Raw genomic sequence first — 14,971 nt, forward strand, 5'->3', positions numbered from 1 at the left:
CAATTGGTGACATATAGCCTAGTACTTTGATTGAAGATGCTAAATCGCTTTAGTTGAGAAAAGAATTATCGCCTTACAGAGTTAAAGGATAAGCTCTTTTGTTGACTTGAGAATCAATAGAGGACTGTTACTTCCTGGTTTCGCTAATCAAACAGCAATGTTACCTTATTCTTTCGGCTGTGGTACAGTTCCCTGTTTTGGGACTGTTTGGGGCTAAGAAGAGCACGTGCATTTCAGCATGCGACGATAAAATGCTGACGCTAATACAAACTGAGAGCTCGCCTGCCAAGAGACGGACAATACTCTCCTGACCTGACTGATCATGTCATGTTGTCGCGTCAGAGACCAGCCTCCCGGACGCAAGCACGGGTACGCACACACTATGCGCACACACACAAACACACACACGCGCGTGGATTTTATTTTAGCACTAGTCCGTTTCAAATTAAGACCCTCCGGAAACACGGAACTATAGTGTGAGAAATTAAAAAAGATCAAATGTGACACCCAATCATATCTAAATATATTAGTGCGTATATCAATAATAATTTAGAGTGCACAGGATCTGTGTGAATTGTGTAGAAAGCCATGGAAATGTTAGATAGTAATTATAGCCTACATCCATACACATAGATAGAAAATAAATAAATATATAAATAAACTTGAAATGGTAATTACATTTGTATTAAAATGCTATTTATCAAATTACCACAATATCAACATTTGATACAATCTCTTTAAACTTCCTTTCGCTAAAGTAATACTAGCAGTAAAAATGTTGATTTTTTTTTTAATCTAGCTTTTTTAAGTTCAAGGCTGCATTTATTTGATAAAAAAAAAACAGTAATATTGCTCAAATATTAAGTGCATGTAATTGGATTATATTACGGTTTAAAATCCTTGTAATCGGATAACATTTACTTTTTGGATTAGGATTTTCACAAAATGGCAGTAAATTTATAGATTTTTCTTTCTTTGTAAAATATCATACTATGTGTACCATACCATCTACTTCTTCTTAATATAGAATGGCCATGTAAATGTCACATCAATAAATATATGCCATGGCATGGGCACCTCTATCCTGAACATCAGGACCCCTGAACATCATTGACTCGTTCCCCCTAGATAAAAAATTAAATAAAATAAAAAATATGCGTCCCGGGCCCCCTCTCCCTAGTCAGGTCCTTGGAATCATCCTTTCTATTTTTAGCATTCAGTCATTTTATCTTGATTGGTTTTTATTTTTCTAATAATTTAAAATTTTTCCAAGTAGTCACAATACATTAACTTAAATGAGTAATCTAATGCATTACATTACTAACTACAATTTTCGTCATGTAATTTGTAATTTGTAATTTTTAATCAGCAGATTTGCTATACATATATACATACAGTGCCTTGTGAAAGTATTCATACCCCACCTTCATGTAAATTTTTATGTTGATGTCTTATATATATTTATATATAAAAGCATCAGATAAATGTAAATGTTGTTGACTTAACCAAGATGAGGCCATGTGACAATATATATATATATATATATATATATATATATATATATATATATATATATATATATATATATATATATAAACTGAAATAAGTATCGCATAAGTATTCATACCCTTAACTAAATATTTAGCTGAAGCACCTTTACAGTTTCAAGACTTTTTTGTATGATTTGACAAGCTTTGCTCATCAGCATTTGGCAATTATATGCCATTCTTCTCCTCACCTCTTCACTTCTCAAGCTCTGTCAGGTTGGATGGGGGCAGACACATGTTTTCAGCTTTCTCCAGAAATATTTGACTGGTTTCAAGCTCAGGCTCTGGCTGAGCCACTCAAGGACATTCACAGAGTTGTCTATAAGCCGCTCTTGCTGTGTGTTTAGGGTCATTGTCCTGTTGGAAGGTGAACCTTGTGTACAGTCTGAGCTTCTGTATCCTCTGGACTGGGTTTCCATTAAGGCTATCTCAATATTTGGGTGCATTGATGAGTCCCTCAGCCCTGCTGCTGAAAAACTGAAAAACCCACATCATGAGGCTGCTATCAGCACACTTTACTTTTGGGATGGTACTCTGCAGGTGATGAGCAGTGCCTGGTTTCCTTCAAACATGATGTTTAGAATTGAGGTTCATCAGAGCAGAGAATCTTGTTTCTCAGAGTCTGAGGGTCCTTTAGGTGCTTTTTTTGCAAATTCCAAGTGTGTTTTCATGTGTCTTCACTGGGGAGAGGATTGAGTATGGCCACACCGCCATGACGCCAAGATCAGTAGAGTATTGCAGTGATGTTTGTCCTTAGATTCCTCCTTTCTCGTGATCATGGACTTCAACTAGAGTGATTGTCAGGTTCTTGATCACCACACTAACCAAAGCCCTTCTCCATCAATTACTCAGTTGGGCCAGGAGGCCAGCTCTAGGAAGAGTCCTGGGCCCTCTTTTATCAACAATGCATACACACAGATGTGCGTAATGAGTGCGTAAGCACAGTTTCACGCAAGGTGTGTGATCTACTAACTTGTACTTATATGTAGGAATGTGTGTAAATATAAGGACAAAATATAGAACCTTTTCTACGCACTTGTTGATAAATGAGGCCCCTGGTTGTTTCAAACTTCTTCCATCAAGGGTAACAGAGACATGCTTCTGTGACCCTTCAATGAAGCAGAATTTTTATCTGAACTCTTCCCCAGATGTGTGGCTTGACGCAGACTTACTTTTGAGCTCTACAGCCAGTTCCTTTGACATCAGGGCTTGTTTTTTTCTTTGATATGCATTATCAGCTGTTGAACCTATTAAGACATGCATACCTTTCAAAAGCTTACCCATTCAGTTGAATTTGCCACAGGTTAACTTCACTCGAAGTGTAGAAACACATACGTACAAGCAATATGAATGCTCCTGAGCTAAGTTTCAACTGTCCCAGATAAGGGTATGGATACTTATGCAATGGAATCATTGAAGTTTTTTTTTTTTAAATAAATTTGAAAAGATGTTAAAACCTGCTTTTTACTTTACCATTATGGTGTATGGCGTGTAGATGTATCTAGGAAAAAAGTAATTTAAATCAGTTTAACATAAAGGGTGAAAAAAAATGAAGGGGTATGAATACTTTTGCAAGGAACTGTATATATTCATTGTCATTGATATATATTGCAGTTTGCTTAGTAAGTAACAACAAACACATAACCCAAGTCTTGTAGTCAGTCTCATGAGAGAGAGTAGCTCTGAATAAGGGACGTGCTGACTTTCATAGTGTTATCATGCCACAGCAAATTGCCACTGGCACTTTCTTATAGTGCAGACCGTTTGAAATTGAGTTCATGAATTTCATACATTTTAATGGGTCTGAATGAGGAAAGAAGGCTAAAGTTGTGAAAGTTTTATTCACCTCTTGATCCTTAAAATTCTGTCAGCTGTATGAAGCCGAGCAGCTCTAGCAGATCCATGTGATCTGTCAGTGTACAGAACTGACACTCAAACACTTTTTTATTTATTTATTATTATTTTTTTTTACTTTTGATCAAATTAATTTAAGAGTTCAAAGGTTCAGGTTAATTATTCATTAGAATAATTAATGTTGATGACAAGCATTGATGTTAGAATATATACAAATATGTATATAGAATATTAATTTTTTTTTCTAAGAGATTCAGAACATTCAGAAATGTGAAAAAATACATGTTTTTTTCTAAGTGTATGCACACATATTTTAAAAAGGTTTTAACAAAAATCGACAAATTACAAAAGTGTGTGAATAGAAACAAAACATTTATTATAAATGGTTAATACATAAAGTCATTATGAATCTAATTTAAAATACTGTAGTTCAGCCAAAAATTTGCTGTTAATTTAACAACCGGTCCATCCAATTACCTGTAACATTATTTATTGCAATCTCAGGCAACGGGAAATGTCAAATATTGTTCTATGTGAAAATTTCGTGGAAACAGCACACAATTATTTTTAGTTTAGTCAAGTACAATAACATGAGAGATTTAAGTATGCTTGCGTTGAACAATCTATCTATCTATCTATCTATCTATCTATCTATCTATCTATCTATCTATCTATCTATCTATCTATCTATCTATCTATCTATCTATCTATCTATCTATCTATCTATCTATCTATCTATCTATCTATCTATTATCTATCTATCTATCAGATAACAAAACGGGTGTGAATCTTTCTATAAACAAGACATTGAAAACAAAAAGGTTAATAAATAAATAAATGTATTATGTATTGTAATTATTATGTAGTGTAATGTATTATTTATACAAGACAGAGATTTGAAATGTAGCCTACATGACAGAAAAGGCAACACCCACAGGAAGTTTATGTGCAGAAATGATTGGCTGCAAGACTATAGCCAATAGAATAAACCCTTTATTTCTCCTTCATCCAATCAGTAGTTGCATTTGGCTTTCTTGCCAGTTGATTGACGCTTACTCTAGGCTTTGTATATAAAATGATAAACCTGATACTCCTCACTGGCACACGATAGGCGCATCCAGATGACACAGAGATCTGCTAAATGCGCTGTGGCCGCGTCTCTTGACGCTTTTGACTGAACCGGGTGTCACGCGGTAGTATTGTGACTTGCTGTTTACCTTCAGAGCCGACAGCTAACGTTGAACTTCACACCGTCAGACTTTTAGGATTTTTTAACCTAATATTTATAATAATATGTATCCCGAGACATTGGTAAACACGTCGCGGGCTGAACACAACTAACGTTAAAGTGTTCAAGTACGGTATGTTACTTATGTTTGTTGTTAGCATGTTTACTGAGTAAAATATAGAATTTGACGGTATGTTGTTTTATTGTCGGTTGAAATATACAAATAAGTCAGTAAGGTTAAGAAGTACGTGTGTCAGTATTTTATTTATTTGGATAATTTCCATTATTGCGAAATGTATAGTTTTGTGGTATCACGTGCTTTTAAATAATAGCAGTTGTTTTCTTTTGTTGTTGTTGTTGTTCTAGGTTTGGATATTGGATTTTGGTCTTGAGAAACAGCATATCAGGCCATGGCTGGCAGGGGTGTAAACGAGAACACTCCTCTTTTGGACAACTCCGTGGCCTCAACCAGATCGGAGTCGGTGTTTAATGGCAGGAGACTGGCCTGTGCTGCCATCCTGCTGGCAGAGTCTCTAGAGCGGATGGCCTTCTATGGCATCACCTCGAACCTGGTGCTCTTCCTCAACAGCAGCCCCTTCTATTGGGAAGGGACTTCGGCCAGCCAGGCCCCCTTGATCTTCATGGGTGTCACTTATTTGATATCGCCTTTTGGTGGCTGGCTGGCAGATGCGTTCCTTGGAAAGTTCACAACCATAGCCTTGAGTTTAGTACTATACCTGATCGGGATGCTGCTTTTCCCCTTCGTGGCCAACGATGACACCAGGACCTCTCTGTGTGGAGAAGAGATGGCGTTCCCAGTGCAGCCGGCAGAGTGTTTTCCTGAAAATGGGACTGTACCCGCCAATGTGACCTGCATGAATCGGCCGTCCTACTGTAGGCCTGCGATCTACAGTGGTCTGGTGCTGGTGGCCGTTGGCGTGGGCACTGTGAAATCAAACATCACTCCATTCGGAGCAGATCAGGTAATGCAGGGGGTTTCAAAATGGGGTCTGGGGAGGTGCTTGGAAGGGAGTACTCTGGGTCTGTTGAGAGGTGTAGATAAAAACATTTAAAAAATAAATAAGTTAAAGAAAATAAATGTAAAAATAAAATTAAGTAACTGTTTTATATTTAATTTGAATAAAGTAAATGATTTTTTAAAATGTAAATAATACATCTAACATTAGATAATGTAACTTTAACAAAATATATATTTTCAAAATAATATTTTATGCTTTTTTATAATCTTGTTTCCATAGGGTCTTTACACACTTAAATATATAGCAGTTTTTTATTTTTATTTTGCATATTTTGGGGGGTCTGTGGCATCTAAAATACTGAAACCCCTGAGGTAACATAATTCACTACAACTGAAGAGTTGTCTGAACTTTGAGTAGGTTCCAATCTCAGAGGGCATAACCTTGGATTGATTCTCCGAGCAATATTTTCTACTATGTCTGGCTTTTATGAAACTCTAAATGATATTAAGACCTTTGACAAGCTTGCTGGTGTTTGTTCTTTTGGGAGCTTTAGGTAAACCCTGGCTGGTGCTGTCTGTAGATACAACGAGTCATTGCTTTTGTTGTTTAGAGTGTTTATTGTGAATTGTTTTTCTTTTATTTTTAGGGATTTGGTATTGGTTTTCTCACTTTTTGTTTTAGGAACACAAAAGAAGACGTTTTGAGTAAAGTGCAGTTTGCTCTGTCCATTTGCTTTAGGGGCTGGTCATTTTAAACTTCAAAAAGGAGGCAAAAGTATCATAAAAGTCAACACACCATATTCCAAGAAAGTCATTATGGATGCATGTTATATCTCTGTGCAACAAAATTTATTTATAATCTTACTGCTAATCTTCCTTTTAAGTGGGGGCTATAAACTGTTGTGACATATTGTCAATGAATTGAAATGGAGAGTGGATCTATTAGATTAGTAAACATTCTATTTCTAAATTTATTGTGAAAAGATGTAAAATAAAAATAAAAAATGGCACAAATCAGACATGGCTGTTTCTCTCATGAATGAACCAATGAGAGACACAGGGTAGGTACATAAACTGAATATAGCTCACAAGTCATATGGACCACTTTTATAATCCATTTCACATTCACTTCACACTCTTATTCCTCATTCACTTTCAATATAAAATTAACCTTTTGTGTTACACTGAAGATCGAAATACAGGTTTGGAATGAAGCAAGGGTGACTAATTTTACCTAACATCGTCATGTCTTAAAATGAGCTTTAAAATTAACAAATGAAATAATAGTACATTTAGAATTTAAAACACTCGATCTTATAAATCAGTGCTTTATTGCTTAAGTATGGGTTTCTGCATTTCGGAAAGTGCTATTGTGGTTCCGTTGGCAACAGCAGTTTTGTGAGGCTTCCTTAAATTCGGACACACCTCGGGGCACTTTCACTTCACTTATTAAATGACAAGACACATATAACACACATTTCTGAGGTACTTTGAGTCTGAATTAGCCATGTGGCCTTCAAAATGACTTGAGTCACAAGATCTAAATTCTTAGAATTTTGATGAAGTGACTTCTATGGTCACTGCCAAGGTCTGTTTTTAAGATTTGGTTAGAAGAACTATATTGCCTTCTGCAAACTGTATGTGTTGTGTTGCTGGGGAGAATTAAATGCTGAAGAAATTCAGTGATGTAATGTAGATTGATTCTCAAGTAGAACAACCAAACATTTCTTACAATGTGCAAAAACATTTACCGTATACAAAAAAAAAAAAAGAATCCTTGCTTTTGTCATGCTTTAGCACTCATTAACCAATTTCATCTGATTACATGACCTCTCAGTGACATGAAACTTTACAGTAACCCGGTACAGTGGGGAATATCCCTGTTTTGAACAAACTGTAAGGAAATAATTTGCTAAATGACTAATTAGAAACCCCATATGATGATAATCAAGACTCTTCTGTATGATGCTCCGGCTGAAATACATATAACACGCAAAATGATACTTACTACTTGGGAAGTAAAACTGACATCTGTCTTTGTTGGTTTATCTATCTGCTTGACAGATTTTTTATTTTGTTTTCCCAGTTACCTGGTCTGCGTGTGGATGACTTGGATTAGGCTAGTGTTCATGTCTGTTGACTTGCTGCCTTGTTGTCATATGATCATCATGTGTTTTTTATATTCAATAAAGAAATGTACTGAAGAATGTGCCATCTGGGTAGCATTTTGGGGCATAGATCTCATTTAAACATTGAGGAAGTGGTGCAATGAACTGGAAACTGGCTTACAAGTTACAGCATATTGACACTTTCCCCAAAATTTTTGAGAGCAGACATCCCTTTAGAAAAGCATGTGCATGCACTTCACACGAGTTTGTTAATGCATTTAGTAAATTGCATTCAGTTCTTGAATTAAATGAAGAATGTTGGTATTGAGTGTTGATGTGCTTATTGACAGTACTTCGTAACGTCATGCAAGTCAAAAAGACACCATGTTTTTCAATCTGGATATTGTGTTCATGCTATTATTGCCTGTGTTTGTTACTTAACCAGTTATAGGACTGGTTATTATGAATTTAAAAGTGATTTGGTTATTCAAATAAGGAGGATTTTCAGTTAGTTGTTCCTGTGCACTTAAAACTAATAAAACAAGTATATAAAAATGAATCAGTAATCATGAAGTTCACACATGTATTTGTGATTTATGTCCTTCCAGGTGAAGGATCGAGGTCCGGAGGCAACACGGCGGTTCTTTAACTGGTTCTACTGGTGCATTAATCTTGGAGCGATTTTCTCGCTGGGTGGAGTAGCTTATATTCAGCAGAACATTAGCTTCTTTATTGGTTACATCATCCCTGCCGTCTGCCTCGGGGTGTCCCTCATCGTCTTTGTTCTGGGCAAAACGGTATTTATAACCAAACCTGCAGATGGCAGTGCCTTCAGCGACATGTTCCGGATCCTGGCCTCGGCCCTCTGTGGACGCGGGCCAAAAGAACCAAGTCTGCTCAGGTGAGGGCCACATTTACTTTACTGAATAAAGAAGTCCAGATGAAATTAACCTTGACCTTGCTTACTCCTAAAAAAAAAACGTATGACTGAAAATTGTCTACGGTCGTTTTTATGTGACACTTGGCATTATTTATTAATATGGATGTGAGTGGTGGATATGTTAAAATCTTACGTCAGGTCTCAGCTTGTGTACGCAAGTAGCCTGAACTAAGTTCTATAGTAAAGTAGTCGGACAATTGTATAATAATGGCATTTTGTTCATATTGTGAGGGGAACTAAATAGGCTATATAGTTTATAATGTTTATAAATGTTTCATTATATTAACTGATACACACACACACACACACACACACACACACATACAATTACAAGGTTGATGGGTTTTTGCAGTAAGATCAGTTTCTGTTTCATGAGATTACTTCCTCTTTTTGGTTGGGTTATATTTTCTCCGTGTTGTAAAGTCTAGGGGCAAGGCTTCTATTTTGAACTTTTAGAGGCTTGATATTCAATTCTGATTGTTTTCAGCCTTCACATTTATCAACGTACAATCATTTGTACGATACGATTTCATGAATCACAAGTAAACCCTGTCGTAGGTTTGTGTGCTCGTATCTGCGCTCAATTCTATGTTCGGTTGATAAGTGAGGTCCAGTTTGGGTATTGCTTTTCTTTTTCACTTCCTATTAATGAAAAGATGCGTACAAGTGCAGCAAAAAGAAGAGTAAAAGGATGCACATTAGTTTTACAGTTATTGCATATTCAGAAAGTATAAAAAATGTCATGTTTATAAAGATTTATTCTTAAACTTCAAAATAAATTTGGCTATTAGTCTTTATACAGTTTCTACTGTGTAAAATGGTTTTGGTTTGTTAGATTGTAAATGTATGCAGTTCTTTCGTGGGAACCTCCACTCCAGGTTCAGATGACTCTATTAGTCTGTAATGTTATCCCTCATCTTCTTCTTTGATCCACCTCTCTTGTCTGTCTCGTATGTTCATTGTGTCTCCGTGGCATAAGTTACTGTCAAGTGCTGAGCCCTCAGTCTAAAATCAAAGAACCGGCACTTCATGAAAAAAAAAAAGTGATGTTATTATTTTTTAAGTTGGCCAAATCCTTGCTTCTTTCTTTAGTTATCTTTTTTACTTTCTTTCTCAAACACAGATGTACTTAGATAATTTAGTGATTTTTTGTTTTGTATTTTTAATGAATGCTTGTTAAAATCCTTGTTTCCCCCACAAGGCCAAAGCCATCTCTACTGGATGGCGCTAAGGTGACTTACGGTGGGCGATTTTCAGAGGAGAAGGTGGAGGAAGTGAAAGCGCTGGTTAAAACACTTCCTGTTTTCCTGGCCCTCATTCCGTACTGGACTGTCTATTTCCAGGTAAGGTTTTTATGGGTGGGTGTACTACGTCTGTCAGATCTGTTATGCCAGTTTTAGGTCCTCAAAAATAGGGAAATGTACCAACAATGTATTTTTTACCTTAATTTACTGTAGTTGTGACAGAGGATGAATGGGAAATTGCATAGGTATTTTATTAGGTGTCTTATGCAGAAGGAGAGCCATGGTGGTGATGAACGGTGTCGTTGGCATGACAAATACAAGTGATGGATGTTTATAAGCAGAGATTTTGTCTCTGACATATTAAGGTTTGTCACATTTTGGAGCCTTTATGGAACGGGTGGGTTTAAAGCCCTTGAGCAGACAGGTACTTCCTTGAGGAACTTTATATGTGCCTTGCTCAAGGTAACGCAGAAAGGATAAGCAATAAAGACTGGGGCATCTCTACTACTAAAGCAGCGTTCCTTCAACAGCCGGCATGGGGCCCGTAACCGCTGAATTTATGTCACCTTACCACAGAAAGGGGTTGTGTGTCAACCCACTCTAAATTTCAATGTTTAAATATTTTCAAGGTCTGTCTCTTTCATTTCTGCATTTTAAACCACCTTAGTGAAATTTTCAGCCATTTTTTCATTTCTTACTTCCCCCCCACAGAACACACTTAGATTATCGGAAAATGCTTGTCTGATCGAATGGACATTAAAGCGTTTAAATAAATGTTTGAATTCATAACAGTTTATTAAAAGAATAAAGAAACCATTTGTGTTGAAGTGTATCTAATGGATCTAATATTTGGACACGTTTCAGGAATCATACCTATCCTCATGTATTGAAACGTTAGCAAGAATCTCCGGCTGATGTTTAAAGATGACTGGCATTGAAAATGGTTTGTCAGATTTCCAAAGTTGAGTACAGTTTGTTTTTATGAGCTGATATTTGCTGAAAATAAGCCATTTCCTTGTTCCAGCATTTGCGCAATTACCATAGACTGTATAAAAACATGGACGTTGTGTGTGACGTCACCCATAGGTTTGCGAAGAGCATTTTTGAATCCAAAAAAGTAGGCAGAGCTGGCCGTCGCCATCTTAACAGTGTGTCACCTCATTTCATTTGAATAATCGAAAATGGGCAAAAAGGCGGGAACTGGTTGCTGAAACCACGCCCACTTAGCTCGACAGCGGTATCCGCAGCGGCAATCCACCTGTCACTCAAGTGGCTGTGCCCTTAATTATGCAGAACATTAAGGCTTAATATAATTTCAATGGATGAGTTATAAAAAAATATTTACCCCCCTCACAGTGGTCATGGAAAGCAAAATTAGCTATTTAGACCAAAATCATTTTTTGAACCAGGCTGTAAAATTATTATTTTTATTTATTTTTTATTCTGTAAAGTTGGGATTGACTCCCTTTTGCAGCCAGCCTCTACCGGACAGTCAATGAATTACAGTTTAAGTCACTTCCGTTTGGGCTTCACGATAGAGAGTGAGAGGTTGCCACTTGACAATTACGCATATCCTTAATATGACTGTAATGCTGTGTTGCAGGACATGGCTCATAAAAGCGACACTGTCCTAATTTTATCAGGATGTCTGTTCCTTCACGCTAATTATTTTCCAGATCTTGACCGCGTGGTAACAACAACAACAACAAAAAAAACGTATATTTATGCTGTTAAAGTCTTCACTTTAAAGGTGCATTGAGCAATTTCCTGCAGTGAATGCAGCTTTTAATGTTAAATTACTGTGGAACTGTTGGGATAAGAATAATTGTTTCGTAGTCTATCTCACGTGAAAACAAGATTCTTGTTCTCCAATTACCACGGAAGGTCATCTTTTTGAGGCCCTGTCATCCTATATGTTTTGCCTGCGGAGACACTTGCCAACTGTTAGAAAGGTTATCTGACATTGTTAGTCCTCGTGGACTTAAATTAAGGTTCGAGTAAAGAACTTTTCTGAAAAATTCCTAATGACTTTCTGTATGAATAGATATTGCTGAATGTCTTCATGAAGAGCCAAACTGCTTTTACTGGCTGAAATATTGTCACTTGCTATTTTCTTCCTCTGCCCTATTTCAAGTTTTAATCAATAGCAATATTCTGTAAAGTGTCTCTACAGGTGGTAAATGGATCATAGTAGGCTGGTAAGAACCAGTGCAGCCTACATGTTTATGTGTGCTGTTGTCTTCACTTGCAGATGCAGACCACATATTATCTCCAGAGTCTTCATCTGAGAATTCCTGGAGCCGATTCCAACTCCACAGACCCCGACCGGGTAAGAGAACCGCTATTTCAGTGCCAATAATATCAGATCATTTCCAAATTGGCCGGAAAGAAAAATATAATTGCTTTGTTAATGAAGAATTCAATTATTAAAGTGCTTAGCCTCTTTTTTTTTGCCTTTGCCCTGGTCAAATTCCTCATCAGTTATCCAATGTTTCTTATTGGGCCATGCTATTAAGAAGCAACAGTTTCAATGCCGCAGATGTTTTCATTAATGATGCATGTGATGCATATAAATTAAATATGACTTTGTCAACTGGATTTTCATTGATCATTTTTCTCAACAAAAAACTGTCTGATTAATTGTTAGGGTTGACAGGAGACTTTAATTTTGATTATTTTAGTGCAAGAAACCTCGAGTAACATTATAAGTGAACACAGCAGTGTAAAATACGGTATGTTTAAATGACTTGTATTCTCAGGTTTAATTTGAGAGCAAACAGGATGCCTGTGGTGATGCCAGGTGCTTGTGATGTTTGTCTGGCTGTAGAGTAGAGGCTGTTTAGGATACTCTTTGGAGACTCTGGCACGCATGAGCTAGAGAAATCCTTTGAAAACCAGGGTATTAACTTCAAAACCATGACCCTCTCTAATCGCAGATTAGCACCCAGCACCTGCATTCTCATCTGAACTTGCTGTTTATTTGTTTTTGTGCAAGTGTGTGTGTGTGTGTGTGTGTGTGTGTGGGTGTTTATGTATACGCTCTACTAGGTAAGTGTGTCAGAACCTTCGCTTTGAATTAAATCCCCTCAAAATGGTTTCACAGTGACTAATCCAAAATCATGACTGTCTGATCAGCAGAGACAATGCAGTCACATGTTGCTCTATTACCATGAAAATGCATAGACACAAGTGTAACTGGTTGAACAACATGTGCATTTGTGCGTGTACGTGCCATTTCACGGCTGTCTGAAATGGAGCTATCCAGAATTAGATTCAAAGTCACATGGTAAGGACAGAGGAAGTGCGAAACTACAATGGGGAAGTGAAAAAGACGTAATTGGCTGTTAAATAACAGCGCTCTAGAGTGCAACAGCAGGGGCACATTGAAGAGACTGTTGTAAAGCACCTCATGCTCTTTAAATGTAAATTTCCTGAGTACTTTTATTGTGGTTATGCCATTTTCTGCTAACATTTAAAAATATGACATGTGAATGCTTGTTTATTTTTTTATGGGATTAGTTCTTATAGATGGATAAGCTTGTCTTGACAGGTCAGGCAGTCAGAATGTATAGGCTACGACTTTTTCTGTGATGAATGAATGAATAAACACCGTCCAGCATCTTCAAGCTTTTTGCCTAACACTTAATTATAAATCAAAGATGAAACATTTCTCTTTGTCTGGTTTAGAAGGAAGAAAAGTGTAGTGGTTGAAGAAGAGAAGAAGTGAAAGACACTTTTGTTACGAAAAAAAAATAACTTGTTGGACACTGTTTTTCTTTAACTAGTCTATACAACTTGTTTTGAAGAAAATATGAGTTCTCCTTGCCTGTGCAAAACTTGCTGCCTCATATAATATTTCTTAATATTGTGAAAACCTATTACAATTTGAAATGACTGTTTTATATATAGCAGTATTTTAATATGTAGTTTTTGTAATATTTTTTGTAATATTCACAATTTTTTTTCTGTGATGGCAAAGCTCAATTTACAACTTTTTTAATGTTGTGTGGAAACCATAATGATGTATTTTTTCAGGATTCTTTGAATGTTTGATAAATAGAAACCGCTTTAATATAAATAAGAAATAGGTAACATACTGCCACTTTTGATCCATTTAATGCAAAAAACTAAAAAACGCTGACCCTAAAAAAATAAATGAAGGTCTCACGGGTTTGGAACGACATGAGGGTAAGTTATTAATGACATCATTTTGATTAAGGGGTGAACTAACCCTTTAAGTCACAGGGGTAAATTTGTAGCAATAGCCAACAATACATTGTATGGGTCAAAATTTTCAAGATTTTTAAATATTAAATAAAGACCATGTTCCTTGAATATTTTTTGTAATTGTTTTTACATTTTGATAAGAACTTCATTTGGACAACTTCAAGGCGGTTTTCTCAATATTTAGTTTTTTTTGCATCCTCCGATTCTAGATTTTCAATTGGTTGCATCTCAGTCAAATATTGTCATATCCTAACATTCATGGAAAGTGTATTTATTCAGCTTTCAGATGATGTATAAATCTGTTTAAAAAAAATTGGTGGTTCAGGGTCATAAATGAGTTGAGTTGAATTGAATTGAACGAATGAATGTTTATTTTAATTGTCGACCAGGTGAATTGGACTATGTTTGCTTAAGACATACAAAAACATGACAGGGAACAAATGAACAACTTGTGTAAACAAATTATGTGTTTTTTTCCCCCCCTGAATTTCATCTGGCAGGTTCCATATAAACGCAGTTACACACCTTTACTTAACATATAAACAAGTGTATTTTTTATGCACAATATTACAGTGATTATGCTTAATAACATGAAATCATGTAAGGTAATGTACATGCATTAAACAATGTTTTTTTATCAGTTAAATATAACAAACTGTTTAAGAAAAAAAAGTGTGTTCCTGATTTTGCTCTAAAATATTCTATTCAACAATCATGTTGATGAGTCAGAAATAGAGGTCCTTCCCCAGCTTCCTGTTTCAATAGAAATCAAGTCATTTGACATTCTATCGTGGGTTTAATGGTGTTTCTCTGGAGTGCATGCTTAAGTGTGCAAATCCCCATC

The 14,971-nt window shown here is 36.2% G+C and overlaps 2 protein-coding genes across 4 annotated transcripts in view; one reads left to right on the plus strand and one right to left on the minus strand.

Moving 5' to 3' along the window:
* glt1d1 (glycosyltransferase 1 domain containing 1) overlaps positions 1–381 on the minus strand; it is a 44,838-nt gene extending 44,457 nt beyond the window's left edge. The window contains exon 1 of one of the 3 annotated variants that reach the window (XM_059503312.1): positions 313–381. Coding sequence is in view for 1 of the 3 variants with exons in the window: in XM_059503311.1 (XP_059359294.1) it covers positions 165–232 (68 nt within the window). In the remaining 2 variants the exon portion in view is untranslated. Of the gene's footprint in view, positions 1–77 lie in introns of all 3 variants that reach the window. The other 2 variants (XM_059503311.1, XM_059503313.1) reach the window with 2 other exon arrangements.
* Positions 382–4,997: 4,616 nt separating this feature from the next.
* Positions 4,998–14,971, plus strand: part of LOC132097531 (solute carrier family 15 member 4-like) — a 59,960-nt gene continuing 49,986 nt past the window's right edge. Inside the window, exons 1-4 of the mRNA XM_059503314.1 lie at positions 4,998–5,612; positions 8,325–8,617; positions 9,858–9,999; positions 12,152–12,229. Coding sequence (XP_059359297.1) covers positions 5,040–5,612; positions 8,325–8,617; positions 9,858–9,999; positions 12,152–12,229 — 1,086 coding nt within the window. The 5' untranslated portion in view covers positions 4,998–5,039. The remainder of the gene's footprint in view (positions 5,613–8,324; positions 8,618–9,857; positions 10,000–12,151; positions 12,230–14,971) is intronic.

The sequence above is a fragment of the Carassius carassius genome, chromosome 21 (genome assembly GCF_963082965.1).
Source record: "Carassius carassius chromosome 21, fCarCar2.1, whole genome shotgun sequence".
Taxonomy (NCBI): domain Eukaryota; kingdom Metazoa; phylum Chordata; class Actinopteri; order Cypriniformes; family Cyprinidae; genus Carassius; species Carassius carassius.